The following is a 17,306-nucleotide window of genomic DNA, read 5'->3' as shown; positions in this document are numbered from 1 at the left end:
TTTTATTCTAGTCAGACCTTCATGTGACTGGATAAGGCCTGTTTACAGCAGGGAGGCCAATCTGCTCGACTCAGTCACACCCAAAAATACCCTCACAGACACATGCAGAGCAATGTTTTACTGAATACTGAGCACACCGTGGCCCGCTCAAGTAGCAGCCATCACAGTAGCATTAGCAGGTCAGTGTAACCGTGCTTGTATGTATTTATTGCATGTTATCTGCCTTTTAATTCTCTCCTTCTCCTATCAGGGATTATTTACTTAACATCAACTCTTAGTCATTTGGAATCCACCACACTTCTGCTGATGGTCTGTGCTCGAGATGGTGGTGGGCTCACATCTGTCACTAATGCTGAAGTCACCATACATATTCTCCAGACGACTCTGGCACCTGCTGAATTTGAAAGGCCTAAGTACACTTTCTCTGTTTATGAAGATGTGGCTGAAGACAGTCCTGTGGGAACAGTGAAAGCTAAAGAGTCCTTGAGTAAGTATTTACATCTTATGCTACATTGAAACCCATTATTGGAACATTTTCTGATCATAGCAAATGCCCTCTTCCAACAACACAAGAAACGACTGTACACAATGGATATCACCAGATGGTCAGTACCGAAATCAGATTGATTATATTCTTTGGAGCTGAATATGGAGAAGTTCTATACAGGCAGTAAAAACAAGACCAGAAGCTGATTGTGGCTCAGATCATTGAACTCCTATTGCAAAATCCAGACTTAAATTGAAGAAAGTAGAGAAAACAACTAGGCCATTCAGGTATGTCCTAAATCATACCTAAATCAGGTATGACCTTATGATTATACGGTGAAAGGGACAAATAGATTCAAGGGATTAGATCTGATAGACAGAGTGCCTGAAGAACTAACTATGGATGGAGGTTTGTAACACTGTACAGGAGACAGTGATCAATACCATCCACAGGAAAAAGAAATGCAAAAAGACAAAATGGATGTCTGAAGAGGCCTTACAAATAGCTATGAAAAGAAGAGAAGTGAAAGGCAAAGGAGAAAAGGAAAGATATACCCATCTGAATGCAGAGTTCCAAAGAATAGCAAGGAAAGATAAGAAAGCCTTGCTAAGTTAACAATGCAAAGAGATAGAGGAAAACAATAAAATGGGAAAGACTAGAGATCTCTTGAAGAAAATTAGAGACACCAAGGGAAACTTTCATTCAAAGATGGGCTCAATAAAGGACAGGAATGGTATGGACCTAACAGAAGCAGAAGCTATTAAGAAGAGGTGGCTAGAATACACAGAACAACTATACAAAAAGATCTTAATGACCCAGATAACCACAATGGTGTGATCACTAACCTAGAGCCAGACATCCTGGAGTGCGAAGTCAAGTCTGCCTTAAGAAGCATCACTATGAACAAAGACAGTGGAGGTGATGGAATTCCAATTGAGCTATTTCAAATCCTGAAAGATGATGCTGTGAAAGTGCTGCACACAGTATGCCAGCAAATTTGAAAAACTCAGCAGTGGCCACAGGACTGGAAAAGGTCAGTTTTCATTCCAATCCTAAAGAAGAGCATTGTCAAAGAATGATCATACTACTGCACAATTGCACTCATTTCACATGCTAGCAAGGTAATGCTCAAAATCCTCCAAGCTAGGTTTCAACAGTACGTGAACTGAGAATTTCCACATGTACAAGCTGGATTTAGAAAAGGGAGAGGAACCAGTGATCAAATTGCCAATATTGTTGGATCATAGAAAAAGCAAGAGAATTCCAGAAAAACATCTACTTCTTCTTCACTGACTACACTAAAATCTTGACTGTATGGATCACAGCAAACTGGAAAATTCTTAAACAGATGGGAATACCGAGCATCTTACCTGCCTCCTGAGAAATCTGTATGCAGGTCTAGAAGCAACAGGTAGAACCAGACATGGAACAATGGACTGATAAAAATTGGAAAAGGAGTAGGTCAAGGCTGTATATTGTTCCCCTGCTTATTTAACTTCTATGCAGAGTACATTATGTGAAATGCTGGGCTGGTTAAAACACAAGCTGGAATCAAGATTGCCAGGAGAAATTATAAGCTCAGATGTACAGTTGATACCACCCTTGGCAGAAAGCAGAGAGGAACTAAAGAGCCTCTCTGTAAAGTTGAAAGAGGAGAGTGAAAAAGCTGGTTTAAAACTCAACATTCAAAAAACGAAGATCACAGTATCTGGTCCCATCACATAGATGGGGAAATAATGGAAACAGTGACAGATTTTATTTTTGGGGGCTCTAAAATCACTGTGGATGGTGACTGCAGCCCTGAAATTAAAAGACTCTTGCTCCTTGGAAGAAAAGCTATGACAGCCTTAGACAGCATATTAGAAAGCAGAGACATTACATTTCTGACAAAGATCTGTATAGTCAAAGCTATGGCTTTTCCAATAGTCATATATGGATGTGAGAGTTAGACCATAAAGAATGCTTATCACCAAAGAATTAGTGCTTTTGAATTGTGGTGTTGGAGAAGGGTCTTGAGAGTCTCTTGGGCCACAAAGAGATCAAACCAGTCAATCCTAAAGGAAATCAATCCTGAATATTCATTGGAAGGACTGATTTGAATCTGAAGTTCCAATACTTTGGTCACCTGATGCAAAGAGCAGACTCATTGAAAAAGACCCTGATTCTGGGAAAGATTGAAGGCAGGAGAAGTGGACAACAGAAGATAAGATGGTTGTATGACATCACTGACTCAATGGACATGAGTTTGAGCGAATTCCAAGAGATGGTGAAGGACAGGGAAGCCATGTATGCTGCAGTCCATGGAGTAGCAAAGAGTCGGCCAAACAATGCAGTGTTGAATAAATCTTACCTTTTCTCCGTGCAAGAATTGAGACCATACAATCTATGGCTTGCTCTTTGTTCTTTCAACATTATTTTTATCCTACTTTTTTAAATCACAAAAGTAATGGGTACTTTTAACCCACTGCATTTCACAGACACACAGACTTCAAAAAAATTTTATGAAAACACATCCAACTGTATTTGCTGTTCTACAACAACCTTCCCCCCATCCCCCTACTTCCCCAGTTTGTGTATTGAGGACCTTTTTCCAAGAAACTGGACATCATTCCATCTCATTTTAAAAAGTTGCCTAGTATTTCAACTTATATGTATAAAATATGCTTTATTTAAACATTTTCTTTTTGCTATCAATTTGAATGATTTACAGTTATTTTTGCTAGTCCAAATAATACTCAAGCAAATATCTTTATATGACTTGTAGAGGTTTCTCTGCAAGAAAAATTCCTAGAAGTGAATTACTTGTTCAAAGATTTTATCCTGCTCCCTAGTAAAAGTGTTAGTCCTTCAGTCATGACTGACGCTTTGAGACCCCTTGGACTGTAGCCCACCAGGCTGCTCTGTTTATGGTCCTCTCCAGGTAAGAATACTGGAGTGGGTTTCCATTCCCTTCTCCAGGGAATCTTCCCATCTCAGGGATTGAACCCAGGTCTCCTGCATTGTAGATGGATTCTTTACTATCCGAGGCACCAGGGAAGCCCATCCTGCTCCCTAACCCTAAACCTTCTCGTCTTCTTTCCTTAACTTTTGGGGATGGTATTTGCCTTTTGTCAGTAGCTATTATAGAGAAGGGGCTTCCCTAGTGGCTTGATTGGTAAAGAATCCATCTGCAATGCGGGAGTCTCCCTCCATACAAGAGACTTGGGTTAGACCCCTGGGTGGGGAATATCCCTTGGAGTAGGAAATACTTGACTTTGCTTCCTCAAATATAGGCATCCACATTATTTTCTGAATATCTTTCTGTTTTACTTAATTCAAGAAGAGGGAAGGAAAATGGTGAAACTCGTGGCTTTCTCCTTGTCCCGGGACAGTACTTTTGTCTACTGATACTTGAGAGACCATGTGTTCACTTACAACAGGGGTTGGAGAGCCGAGGAAGACTTGCGACATTGCACAGCATTCTCCATGTATGTGATACACATTAGTGCTTTCAGTTCTTAGTGTTCCTAGTAGGTATGTTCTTTTAGCCTAAAGTGATTGCCTTCTCCTTTAATTTCGTCCTTTCTTTTTTTTTTTTTTTTCTTTTTCTTTTCAGATTCCTCCGAGCCAATTTTTTATAGGATCTCCTCTGGCAATCTGGACGGCACGTTCTCCATTCACCCATGGCTGGGCACCATTCGAACCCAGAAGCCTCTGGATCACGAAGCGCAGCCCGTGGTTGTGCTTACCGTCCAGGCACAGCTTGGCAGCTCCCCCGCCTGCAGCAGCACAGAGATCAATATAACCGTCATCGATGTCAATGACAACCCCCCGGTGTTTCCCAAAGCCTCCGATGAGGTTACAGTGTCTCAGAGCACGCTGCCTGGCACAGCCCTATACCGTGCCCGTGCAGAAGACAGAGACAGCGGGCTCAACGGGCTCCTCCGCTACTCCATTGCGCGCCAGAGCCCGAGCCTCTTTTCCATGGACGCGGGGCTCGGCGTGGTGTACCTCAACCGGAGCCTGTCTGGCGCTCAGCCGCAGGCGTGCACGCTGACCCTGGTGGCCCAGGACCTCGGCGTTCCTTCTCGGGCCTCCCTGCTGGTGCTGACAGTCATTATCGCGGGACAGGAGCGAAGCCCGTCTTTGATGTTTGAGCATTTGGTCTATCAAGTGGAAGTGAGTGAGTCGCTCTCGCCAATGACCCCAGTCCTGCGCATTCGGGCCCACCCATTGGGCCCGCAGGGAGCTCCCCCGCAGCTCGTGTACTGGTTGGAGCCCAGCACGGATTCCGCTGCGTTTGGCGTCCATCCTTTCACAGGTTGGATTTATTTGCGGCGACAGCTTGACTATGAATCCACGCAAATGTATAATTTTAGAGTTTTTGCCTGGATCCCAGAGGACAAATTGTCACAAAATGTGAGCACTTCAGTAACTGTTCATGTCCTGGATGAGAATGACAATTCCCCTACCTTCTGGCACGAGGTACTGTTTTTGAAAGTCCAGGAGAGTCCTATGCCCCAAGGGGTAATAGGCAAAATCACAGCAATTGACAGAGACTCCGGAAAGAATGGACAGCTATCATATTTCCTTTTGTCCGATGAAAAATTCTTCAAGATGAATCCTAATACAGGTAGCATTTTGTAGCTTGCACTTATTGCTTTAAAATTGGAATTGACAAAACCCAAATCTAAGTTATAACACTAGTGCAACTATATAGTTAAAATTGCAGTTTTTAGTAAATACTTGATGACAGTATTGTGATTTTAAAGTAAAGTCAAAATTGAAAAGAATTTTTCCTAGAATGATCCATGCTTCCTTGCCTCACACCCACATACTGCCTGTCCATACATGCTTCTCGTTTTGAATTAGAGCTACAGTGAGAACTGACTGGATAAACTCTTGTGTAAAGTCGAATCTCCCCCACAATATTTTTTCACTTGTAGATGTCTTTAAATTTTTCAAATAATATTTTATAAAACATAAATGTCATCGATGGAGAACTAGAAAATAATACATTAATTAAATTTCAAAATTATTCATTTGATATATTTCCCCATTCTCATTTTTTTTTCAAGGAACCATGGGGAATGGGCAAATATTTACCCATGAGGTTTTTTTTTCAAGTCTTAATTAAGTATACAAATTTTATTATATTTTAAAATTTATATAAATTTACAAGGACCTTAATTCCTGCAACTACCTACAAATTAACTGTGTTTATACTGCAACCATTTAGCTGCAGAAACTGAGACCTGCATAGCTCAAATAACATGCCCAAGGTCATGGGGCTAAAAAGAAGTGAGAAGGTTACCACTTTGTACATTTCCAAGAGGCACCATTCATACTGTGGTCCTTATACATGTTGCCCTTTGCTCTATGTGTGTGTGTGTGTGTGTGTGTGTGTGTGTATGTGAGTTGCTCGGTCTGTGACCCATGGACTGTAGTGGGACCCAATTTGAATTAAATTCAAATTACCTTCTAAGTGCCCACTGTGTGAGTTAGGAAAAGGTGCCCCTTCCTCCAGCAGATGGCGCTCTACCCCAGGACACAAGGCCTGCTAAGATGGCAAGCTGCATCTCAGATCCCATTCCCTCCTGAGCTGGGCGCCCCCAGCAGGGCACAAACTGCACTGCTGCCAGGATGGTCCTGCTTGCTCTTTACTTCCATGTGCTGAATAGTTCTCTTAGGTCTTCTGTTTCACTCAGCAATTTATTTTTTTGGAAATAAAATATACATTTGGTCCCCGCATGATCTTCTCTCTCCCACAGTCAGTTCAGTGCCCAGATTCAGAAGACCAGGTGTCCATTCTTAGAATTGTTGCATGGCTAGAAGCAAGAAGCTTCATTTTAGGGCAGTTTCCTTACCTTGACTGCTGCTGCTGCTGCTGCTAAGTCACTTCAGTTGTGTCAGACTCTGCGACCCCATAGACGGCAGCCCACCAGGCTCCCCCTTCCCTGGGATTCTCCAAGCAAGAACACTGGAGTGGGTTGCCATTTCCTTCTCCAATGCATGAAAGTAAAGAGTGAAACTGAAGTCGCTCAGTTGTGTCCGACTGTTAGCGACCCCATGGACTGCAGCCTACCAGGCTCCTCTGTCCATGGGATTTTCCAGGCAAGAGTACTGGAGTGGGGTACCATTGCCTTCTCCTTGACTAGAAGAGAGAATTCCTGCCATGCTCCATGGCCTGCTCTGGGGGGTGAAGAGTTAAAGTGTATGAAGGGGCTTGGAAGTCTACATACTCATAAACTGTTCCTCTTCACCAGGGCTGGGGACAGTGTGGCAATGCGGGGTTGAGGGCATCCTCCAGAGTGTGGCCAGCACGTGTGCTCTCCACATCCAGGACTCCAGGCAGCCTTGGTAGCAACCCTCTTCCTCAGAACCCTGCATGGCGCCCTCACGCCCATCCTTGGCTGAGCCTCCCAGTCTTTTCCAAATAGCTGCTACTTGTCAGTCAGAGTTGGTTCATCAAGTGAAAGTCTGCTATTCAGCATTTAGGGTTTTCTGAGAATTATATTTTGGAACTTTAAAAATGCAGATGTTGTCTTTGTCATTTTTGTTAGAATCAAACAGTAAATACTTTATAAATACAGTTGACATAGTAAAGGGATATGTAAACACTGCATTTTAGCTTCACCAATTCAGCAACTTTTCCAAATATGAATTTTTTTGTTCCTGATTTCACTTTTTGTTTTTCACATAGTCATTTCATTTGGAGGACGAGGGCAAAAAAAAAAAAAATCTTAGAAATGGCAATGTTAGGTAATAGTTTCTTCATGATTACTTTCTCACAAATTCATATTTTCAAAGATAGTGAGGAAATTAATTCCTGGTGGAACTCTGCAGTGGGAGATGGCCCTTCGTAGTATGTAGAAGCATTTACAATTTTATGCCTGAGTTTGTGGGATGAAACATGAGGGACATAGTCTAGAAGACAGTTTTGAGCAAGACTATGCAAAATATGGTTTGTAAAGCATGAAGTTATTTGGGAAGTCATTATGCTCACTATACATATATTTTGTGAGATAGTAATAAATAACTTTATACATTCTTTAGTTCAAATGGTTCATGGTAGATAATTTGAAATATAAAGAATGACAAATTGAAGATGACAGAAGAAACTTCAGAAAATTCGTTCAGCAGTGGAGCTAGATTACGAAAGAATGTGCTTTTGGAAGTTGTGCTCTTAGAGCTTTGTATCTGATTTTCCTTTCTGGGCATTGGTCTGGATGGGGTTCTTAACGCCAGAATTCTGGTACAAGTGGCATCTTCTCTCACGCTGCTTTGTGCTCCTCAGGGGAGCTGATCAGCTGGGTGGCCCTGGATCACGAGCAGCGCGCGCACCACCAGGTCGCCGTCCTGGTGAGCGACCACGGCTCCCCTCCGCGCAGCGCCACCACGCTGGTGCATGTCTCAGTTACTGACATCAATGACAACAGGCCGTATTTCCCACAGTGCCTCGCTGGGAAGGAACTGTACATCAAGGTATGTGGAATGCAGCAGTTGTATTATTTTTGGTCACTAGTTTTGAGCACCATCTTGTGGTCAAAAGCATGAACTTACCCAGTCAGTCTTGCTGTGGAAATGCATACATTTTTAGATTTAGAATTGTCCACATGTCATAGAAACCTACAATTATTTTTTTAATTAATTACTTTACAGTATTGTGGTGGTTTTTGCCATACATTGACATAAATCAGCCACGGGTGTAAATGTGTCCCCCATCCTGAACCCCCTTCCCACCTTCCTCCCCATCCTATCCCTCAGGCTCATCCGAGTGCACTGGCCCTGAGCACCCTGTCTCATACATCGAACCTAGACTGGTGATCTACTTCACATATGGTAATATACAAAAATAAATTCAAAATGGATTAAAGACCTAAATGTGAAACCTATAATTATTAGAAAAAACATATACCTATAGCTGATTCATGGCAGAAACCAACACAATACTGTAAAGCAATTGTCCTCCAATTAAAAAATTAATAAATTTAAAAAAGAAAATGCTTATATGTTCTATTTGGGATCACACATTCAGTTGTTTTATGATAATGTGGTTCTGTTTGTTGTATGCAAACATAACGGTACTTCATTATCAGTAGTGCTCAGACATGGATCTTTTTTTTTTTCAGTAATATTCATGCCTTTCTTTGTTTAGAGCTCAACTGAAAACCATCTTTGAGCCGGTTAGTTGAAGACAGAACAATCTGTAGTTTTAAAGTGAAGGGTGCACGTGTGCTCAGATGCTCAGTCGTGTCCAACTCTTTGCGACTGATATGCACCCAAAGATTGTAACATTTGATCTTTGCAGGCAAATGCGAAAACTTCTAATTACATTTATGTGATCTTATGTTTTTCATTTCGATATTTTTGTATGTTTTATAATGTACATAAAAAATTAGCATGTTAGTTCATGTAGATAATTGATAAATGTACCTTGAAGGTACTCATACTTCTTTTAAAATAAGTATGAATTTATATATAAATAAAAAGTTATATAAATAAAAAGTTTGGAAGCTATTGCTCTAAAATAATTGAACATTCAAATTAAGCTCAGATATACATGTTGAAAAACACAAAAAAGGTATTGAGGAAGTTAATAACTTTAAACTCATCTTCCAAAATCATATTTAAGGAAAATTCTGCCATCGTGGAGCATTATGATACCATCCTTATGATTTTATATTATTTCATTTTATGCATGACACGTGTATAGTGTGCTCAGTCGTTTTAGTCATGTCTGGCTCTTTACGACCCTGTGGATCGTAGCCCGCCAGTTCCTCTGTCCATGGGATTTTCCAGGCAAGAATACTGGAGTGGGGTGCCATGCCCTCCATCAAGGAGGTCTTCCTGACCCAAGGACTGAACCCACATCTCCTGCATCTCTTGTGTTGTAGGAGGATTCTTTACCTGCTGAGCCATCAGGGAAGCCCCAAGCAATTTCATAGCTTAATTAGGCAGGAGAACAGAAGCTAGGAGTTCAGTTCTACATGTGTATTTCAGTATTCCAGGAAAGTTTCTGTTAAATAATAAGATACTTTTCCTGGAATAATAGTCTATGTTTATCTTTAGCATGTTTCAAACCTTTAAAAATGCCCTAAGAAGGTGATGAATAAGAAGCTAGAATCCTTTTTGTTGTTCAGTCACTCAGTTGTGACTGACTCTTAGGGACCCCATGGACTGCAGCACACCAGGCTTCTCTGTCCTTCACCATCTCCTGGAGCGCACTCAAACTCATGTCCACTGAGTCAGTGATGCCATCCTACCATCTCATCCTCTGTCATCCCCTTCTCCTCCCGCCTTCAATCTTTCCCAGAATCAAGGTCTTTTCTAATAAGTCAGCTCTTCATATCGGGTGGCCAAAGTATTGGACTTCAGCACCTGTCCTTCCAATGAACACCCAGGACTGATTGCCTCTAGGATGGACTGGTTGGACCTCCTTGCAGTTCAAGGGACTCTCAAGAGTCTTCTCCAACAGCACAGTTCAAAAGCATCAGTTCTTCAGCCCTCAGGCTTCTTTATGGTCCAATTTTCACATCCATACATGACTACTGAAAAAGCCATTTGACTATATGCATCTTTGTTGGCAAAGTAGAGTCTCTCTTTTTTAATGTGCTGTCTAGGTTGGTCATAGCTTTTCTTTTAAGGAGCAAGCGTGTTTAATTTCATGACTGCAATCACCATCTGCAGTGATTTTGGAGCCCAAGAAAATAAAGTCTGTCCCTGTTTCCATTGTTTCCCTATCTATTTGCCATGAAGTGATAGAACTGGATGCCATGATCTTCGTTTTTTGAATGCTGAGTTTTAAGCCAGCTTTTTCACTCTCCCGTTTCACCTCCATCAAAAGCCTCTTCAGTTTCTCTTCACTTTCTGCTGTAAGGGTGATGTCATTTGCATATCTGAGGTTATTGATATTTCTCCCTGCAATCTTAATTCCAGATTGTGCTTCATCCAGTCCGGCATTTCGCATGATGTACTCTGCATATAAGTTAAATAAGTAGTGTGACAATGTACAGCCTTGACGTACACCTTTACCAATTTTGAACCAGTCCATTGTTCCATGTCTGGTTCTAACTGTTGCTTCTTGCGTCAAAAATCTGAAATTTTGTAGTCAATTTTATTTCCTTTTTTTCCTCTCAAAATTAGTTTAAATGCTGCAGATAATTTGTTCAAATTGAATGAAACATTTAAATATGTAATATGGATTCTTTTCATGGATTTACATTCATATAACCTTTATATGGTAGACATTTGAATTATGTGTGAGTTTAAAAGTAGTTTAAAAATAACAGGAGCATTGTGTTCTTTCAAGTTTCATCGATATTTCTTGTTTAAATTTTACCTACTAATTTGTCATTCATTTGTCTTAATGACAGGTTCTGGAAGGTCAGCCAGTAAATATGTTGGTTACAACTGTGTTTGCAAAGGATCTTGATGAGGGAAACAATGCAGAAGTTATATATTCGGTATCTTCAGGTAAAAGTTACTATTCATATAGGATTAAGAGCTTTTAGCATTTTCTCCGCTGTCTACCAAACATCTGCCTCCTTCTGAGAAAATAGTTAATGCTGAAAATAACACCAAATTGCACACAAAATAACTTTGTTGCATTTTAGAATCACCTTTTTAAAAAAGAATTTTAAAGTTTACTGTAAAATCATACATTTTTTTCATGTCCTAAAGAGAAATCAACCAATCATCCACTTTAAATGAATAATTTTCAATAATCTAAAAATGCAAATCAGCTTTTATTGAGGAAAGCACTATTAATAGTTAATGTATAAAAAATGATATTGAGTATAAAGACATATAAAGACAGGGCTTCCCTGGTGGCTCAGATGGTAAAGAATCTGCTTGTAATGCAGGAGACCCAGGTTCAATCCCTGAGCTGGGAAGATGCCCACTCCAGTATTTGTGCCTAGAGAATTCCATGACAGAGGAGTGTGGTGGGCTGTCTAGTCCATGGGGTTGCAGAGAGTCAGACACAACTGAGTGACTAACACTTCCCCATAAAGACACATGATTATAAATACCAAGCACCTGTGAATCTCTATCAAAATTAAATATTCTTCAGGTCAGAGTCAATCATACTCAAAATATCACATCTGTACACTCATGTATGTGTATGTGGGAATTTTACTGAGACAGGCTTATGTTTATGTTTTTTTTTGTTTTTTATTTTTTGAGAATGCACAGGCATTGCATTCCTGTGATTGGATCCAATGATTACCTTTAGCTGACATTGTGTCTTTATACGATTTTAAAAGGCAGTTTTTGCTGTGTCATGTTTGATACAAACATAGGGAAGCAAGAGACAACATTGCTCTTACCTGCAGATAAGTTAATTGCCTGCATGGAAAACCCCAAATATGCTACAGGCAAACCATTGGAATCAATAGCATAAAAAATTTCTGGGAGCAATGTCAATATACAAAAATCACTAGCATTTAAAAAACTAAGCAGGATTTCAAAGGTTTGATTCACTATAACAAAGAAAATCATAGGGTGTAGGGTCTGGTTTGCTTCAAAGATTATGAAGTTTAGGCTTCATGGTTCTTCACTTGCTGGGGCTTCTCTGGGATGGGAATATTGTCCTATTCTCTTTAAAGGAGGATCCACAAATTAAATGTTTCCCTTCCAAATCAGAATCATCTTGATGAAAAGCATAGGGAGGGAAATTTCAGTAAAATATATTCAAGACCTTTGTGTTCAGTTCAGTCGCTCAGTCGCGTCTGACTCTTTGCAACCCCGTGAATCACAGCACGCCAGGTCTCCCTGTCCATCACCAACTCCCAGAGTTCACCCAGACTCACGTCCATTGAGTTAGTGATGCCATCCAGCCATCTCATCCTCTGTCATCCCCTTTTCCTCCTGCCCCCAATCCCTCCCAGCATCAGAGTCTTTTCCAATGAGTCAACTCTTTGCATGAGGTGGCCAAAGTACTGGAGTTTCAGCTTTAGCATTATTCCTTCCAAAGAAATCCCAGGGCTGATCTCCTTCAGAATGGACTGGTTGGATCTCCTTGCAGTCCAAGGGACTCTCAAGAGTCTTCTCCAACACCACAGTTCAAAAGCATCAATTCTTTGGCGCTCAGCCTTCTTCACAGTCCAACTCTCACATCCATACATGACCACTGGAAAAACCATAGCTTTGACTAGACAGACCTTTGTTGGCAAAGTAATGTCTCTGCTATGTAGGTTGGTCATAATTTTTCTTCCAAGGAGTAAACATCTTTTAATTTCATGGCTGCAATCACCATCTGCAGTGATTTTGGAGCCCCCCAAAAATAAAGTCTGACACTGTTTCCACTGTTTCCCCATCTATTTCCCATGAAGTGATGGGGCCGGATGCCATGATCTTAGTTTTCTGAATGTTGAGCTTTAAGCCAACTTTTTCATTCGTCACTTTCACTTTCACTTTCATCAAGAGGCTTTTTAGTTCCTCTTCACTTTCTGCCATAAGGGTGGTGTCATCTGCATATCTGAGGTTATTGATATTTCTCCCGGCAATCTTGATTCCAGCTTGTGTTTCTTCCAGCCCATCGTTTCTCATGATGTACTCTGCATATAAGTTAAATAAGCAGGGTGACAATATACAGCCTTGACGTACTCCTTTTCCTATTTGGAACCAGTCTGTTGTTCCATGTCCAGTTCTAACTGTTGCTTCCTGACCTGCATACAAATTTCTCAAGAGGCAGATCAGGTGGTCTGGTATGCCCATCTCTTTCAGAATTTTCCACAGTTTATTGTGATCCACACAGTCAAAGGCTTTGGCATAGTCAATAAAGCAGAAATAGATGTTTTTCTGGAACTCTCTTGCTTTTTCCATGATCCAGGGATGTTGGCAATTTGATCTCTGCTTCCTCTGCCTTTTCTAAAGCCAGCTTGAACATCAGGAAGTTCACGGTTCACATATTGCTGAAACCTGGCTTGGAGAATTTTGAGCATTACTTTACTAGCGTGTGAGATGAGTGCAATTGTGCAGTAGTTTGAGCATTCTTTGGCATTGCCTTTCTTTGGCATTGGAATGAAAACTGACCTTTTCCAGTCCTGTGGCCACTGCTGAGTTTTCCAAATTTGCTGGTATGTTAAGTGCAGCACTTTCACAGCATCATCTTTCAGGATTTGAAAGAGTTCAACTGGAATTCCATCACCTCCACTAGCTTTGTTCATAGTGATGCTTTCTAAGGCCCACTTGACTTCACATTCCAGGATGTCTGGCTCTAGGTCAGTGATCACATCGTCATGATTATCTGGGTCGTGAAGATCTTTTTTGTACAGTTCTTCTGTGTATTCTTGCCATCTCTTCTTAATATCTTCTGCTTCTGTTAGGTCCATACCATTTCTGTCCTTTATCAAGCCCATCTTTGCATGAAATGTTCCCTTGGTATCTCTAATTTTCTTGAAGAGATCTCTAGTCTTTCCAAGGCAAACCATTCAATATCACAGTAATCCAAGTCTATGCCCCAACCAGTAACACTGAAAAAGCTGAAGTTGAACGGTTCTGTGAAGACCTACAAGAGCTTTTAGAACTAACACTCAAAAAAGATGTCCTTTTCATTATAGGGGACTGGAATGCAAAAGTAGGAAGTCAACAAACACCTGGAGTAACAGACCTTTGTGTAGAAAATTACAAAATATTGATGAAAGACCTGAAAGCAGAAAGAAATGAAAATGCAAATCATGTTCATGCTTGGGAAGGTGACAGAGGGCATTGTTCAGGGACAGTGAATGGTGTTGTAGAGAGAAAGACAGATACACACACAAGTTAAACTATAATCCTTCTGTGATGCCATTATTTGGAAAGAAACACAACCATCCTAGGAATTGTCCATGAATATATGGACTAGAGAGATACATCTCCACTTTAGAACAGAGGCTGTCCATAGAGAAGAAAAAGAGGAATGAAATTTGGAGGTATACACAGGTTCTCTGCTGTACTTATATTTTGTCATTTCTTTAAAACTTTTGAATAAATATTGGGACTTTACCAAGCTGGAAGTGTTTCCATGGATGGTCATCATATATTTCTGAAAGTTTGAAATGTTGATTTAAAAAAAATTAGTCTTTAATCTGATACTTGGGACATAGCAATATAAAAATATGGTGTTATCTATTATGTATTCATACCCTTGCTTTAACTTCATCCAATTGCAAAATAGAAGCAACTACAAAATATAAGATTAAAAAAACAAGATAAAAATCAATATAATGGGAACATATATATCTTGTTTACATATATATATATACACACACATATACATATACATATCTTTGTTTATATCCTATGAGAATGAAGTAAATGGATCGAAGCATAGATATCACAACCAGCAAGTGTTACATAATTTCCTGCTCTATACTCTGACTTTCTTAAGGGCAGGAGTGCTTTTTTATTTGCCTTTATTTCCTCTATAACTGGTAAAGTGTCTGTTGTATCATAATGACTCATTGACAGCTGAATAAAAGAAAGAAAGAGAGTCATGACTGGCCCAGACTTTGAGTTTTTTGGATTGTTCGAAATATTAAGATTTTATCAAAGAATACAAATCTATTATTTAACAAACTAGAAAAAAAACCCTACCAAAATCAGTTTGAATTAGAAATATCAATATGAACTTGTGACATCTTTTAGTGTGTGCGTGTGTATTCTCTGTCCACTGAAGATGGCCTAGAAAGAATGAGTGACCCAGAGGCAATGAGCAGAATACAACCTCCCAACACTGTGTTCCGTGGAAGAAACCAGGAGTCCTTGGAGAAATGACTGACTCCAGGTCTCAGACAGGAAATCTTCAAGATGAGTCTGTAACATTTTGTTAAACCAGATACCAGGAGGCTGCTAAAGATGACTAGATCATATCAAAGACTTGGGAACCACCTTTGTGCATGCGTGCTAAGTCACATCAGTCGTGTCCAACTCTGCGCAACCTCGTGGACTATAGCCCATCAGGCTCCTCTCTCCATGGGATTCCCCAGGCAAGAATACTGGAGTGGGTTGCCATGCCCTTCTCCAGGGGATCTTCCCAACCCAGGGGTTGAACCCATATCTCTTATGTCTCCTGCATTGGCAGGCAGGTTCTTTACCACTAGCACCACCTGGGAAGCCCTGGGAACCACCTTTAAGAAGATTCTAACAAAGCTAGTGGAGGTGATGGAATTCCAGTTGAGCTATTTCAAATCCTGAAAGGTGATGCTGTGAAAGTGCTGCACTCCATATGCCAGCAAATTTGGAAAACTCAGCAGTGGCCACAGGACTGGAAAAGGTCAGTTTTCATTCCAATCCCAAAGAAAGGCCATGCCATAGAATGCTCAAACTACTGCACAATTGCACTCATCTCACATGCTAGTAAAGTAATGCTCAAAATTTTCCAAGCCAGGCTTCAGCAATACGTGAACCGTGAACTTCCAGATGTTCAAGCTGGTTTCAGAAAAGTCAGAGGAACCAGAGATCAAGTTGCCAACATCCCTGGATCATGGAAAAAGCAAAAGAGTTCCAGAAAAACATCTATTTCTGCTTTATGGACTATGCCAAAGCCTTTGACTGTGTGGATCACAATAAACTGTGGAAAATTTTTCAAGATATGGGAATACCAGACCACCTGACCTGCCTCTTGAGAAACCTATATGCAGGTCAGGAAGCAACAGTGAGAACTGGACATGGAACAACAGACTGGTTCCAAATAGGCAAAGGAGTATGTCAAGGCTGCATATTGTCACCCTGCTTATTTAACTTATATGCAGAGTACATCATGAGAAATGCTGGTCTGGAAGAAGGACAAGCTGGATTCAAGACTGCCAGGAGAAATATCAATAACCTCAGATATGCAGATGACACCACCCTTATGGCAGAAAGTGAAGAGGAACTCAAAAGCCTCTTGATGAAAATGAAAGAGGAGAGTGAAAAAGCTGGCTTAAAACCCAACATTCAGAAAACTAAGATCATGGCATCTGGTCCCATCACTTCATGGGAAATAGATGGGGAAACAGTGTCAGACTTTATTTTTTTGGGCTCCAAAATCACTGCAAATGTGATTGCAGCCATGAAATTAAAAGATGCTTACTTCTTGGAAGGAAAGTTATGACCAACCTAGATAGCATATTCAAAAGCAGAGATATTACTTTGCCAACAAAGGTCCGTCTAGTCAAGGTTATGGTTTTTCCACTGGGCATGTATGGATGTGAGAATTGGACTGTGAAGAAGGCTGAGCGCCAAAGAATTGATGCTTTTGAACTGTGGTGTTGGAGAAGACTCTTGAGGGTCCCTTGGACTGCAAGGAGGTCCAACCAGTCCATCCTAGAGGAGATCAGTCCTGGGTGTTCATTGGAAGGACTGATGCTGAAGCTGAAACTCCAGTACTTTGGCCACCTCATGCGAAGAGTTGACTCGTTGGAAAAGTCCCTGATGCTGGGAGGGATTGGGGGCAGGAGGAGAAGGGGACAACAGAGGATGAGATGGCTGGATGGCATCACTGACTCGATGCACATGAGTCTGAGTGAACTCTGGGAGTTGGTGATAGACAGGGAGGCCTGTTGTGCTGTGATTCATGGAGTCGCTAAGAGTCAGACATGACTGAGCGACTGAACTGAACTGGACTGAATGATAAGAGATGAAACAGTATGAACATCATTAGGGGTAACAATGGCAATAGATTTACCCATTTATAATGTGTTTAAATGTCTGTTTAATGATTCTTAAAACAAGCTAAACAAACCTTTAATGATCATAGTTGGAGTACTGAAGGATGTTAGTAAATCAATCCATTATTTTGAATACTGTTAAATAAAATTTTACTATCAAACATGTATCCTGAATTTTCCTATAATGAACTGCCCCAGTGGGTTAC

General features: G+C 40.7%; 1 protein-coding gene across 1 annotated transcript in view; it reads left to right on the top strand.

Annotated features, from left to right (window-relative positions):
* DCHS2 (dachsous cadherin-related 2) overlaps positions 1-17,306 on the top strand; it is a 266,320-nt gene that overhangs the window by 142,575 nt on the left and 106,439 nt on the right. The window contains exons 4-7 of the mRNA XM_044930576.2: positions 251-487; positions 4,083-5,099; positions 7,764-7,951; positions 10,843-10,942. Coding sequence (XP_044786511.2) covers positions 251-487; positions 4,083-5,099; positions 7,764-7,951; positions 10,843-10,942 — 1,542 coding nt within the window. The remainder of the gene's footprint in view (positions 1-250; positions 488-4,082; positions 5,100-7,763; positions 7,952-10,842; positions 10,943-17,306) is intronic.

The sequence above is a fragment of the Bubalus bubalis genome, chromosome 17, assembly GCF_019923935.1.
Source record: "Bubalus bubalis isolate 160015118507 breed Murrah chromosome 17, NDDB_SH_1, whole genome shotgun sequence".
In the NCBI taxonomy this organism is placed as follows: Eukaryota; Metazoa; Chordata; class Mammalia; order Artiodactyla; family Bovidae; genus Bubalus; species Bubalus bubalis.
Note: the sequence above shows the minus strand (reverse complement) of the source record. Positions and strands in the feature narration are given on the sequence as shown.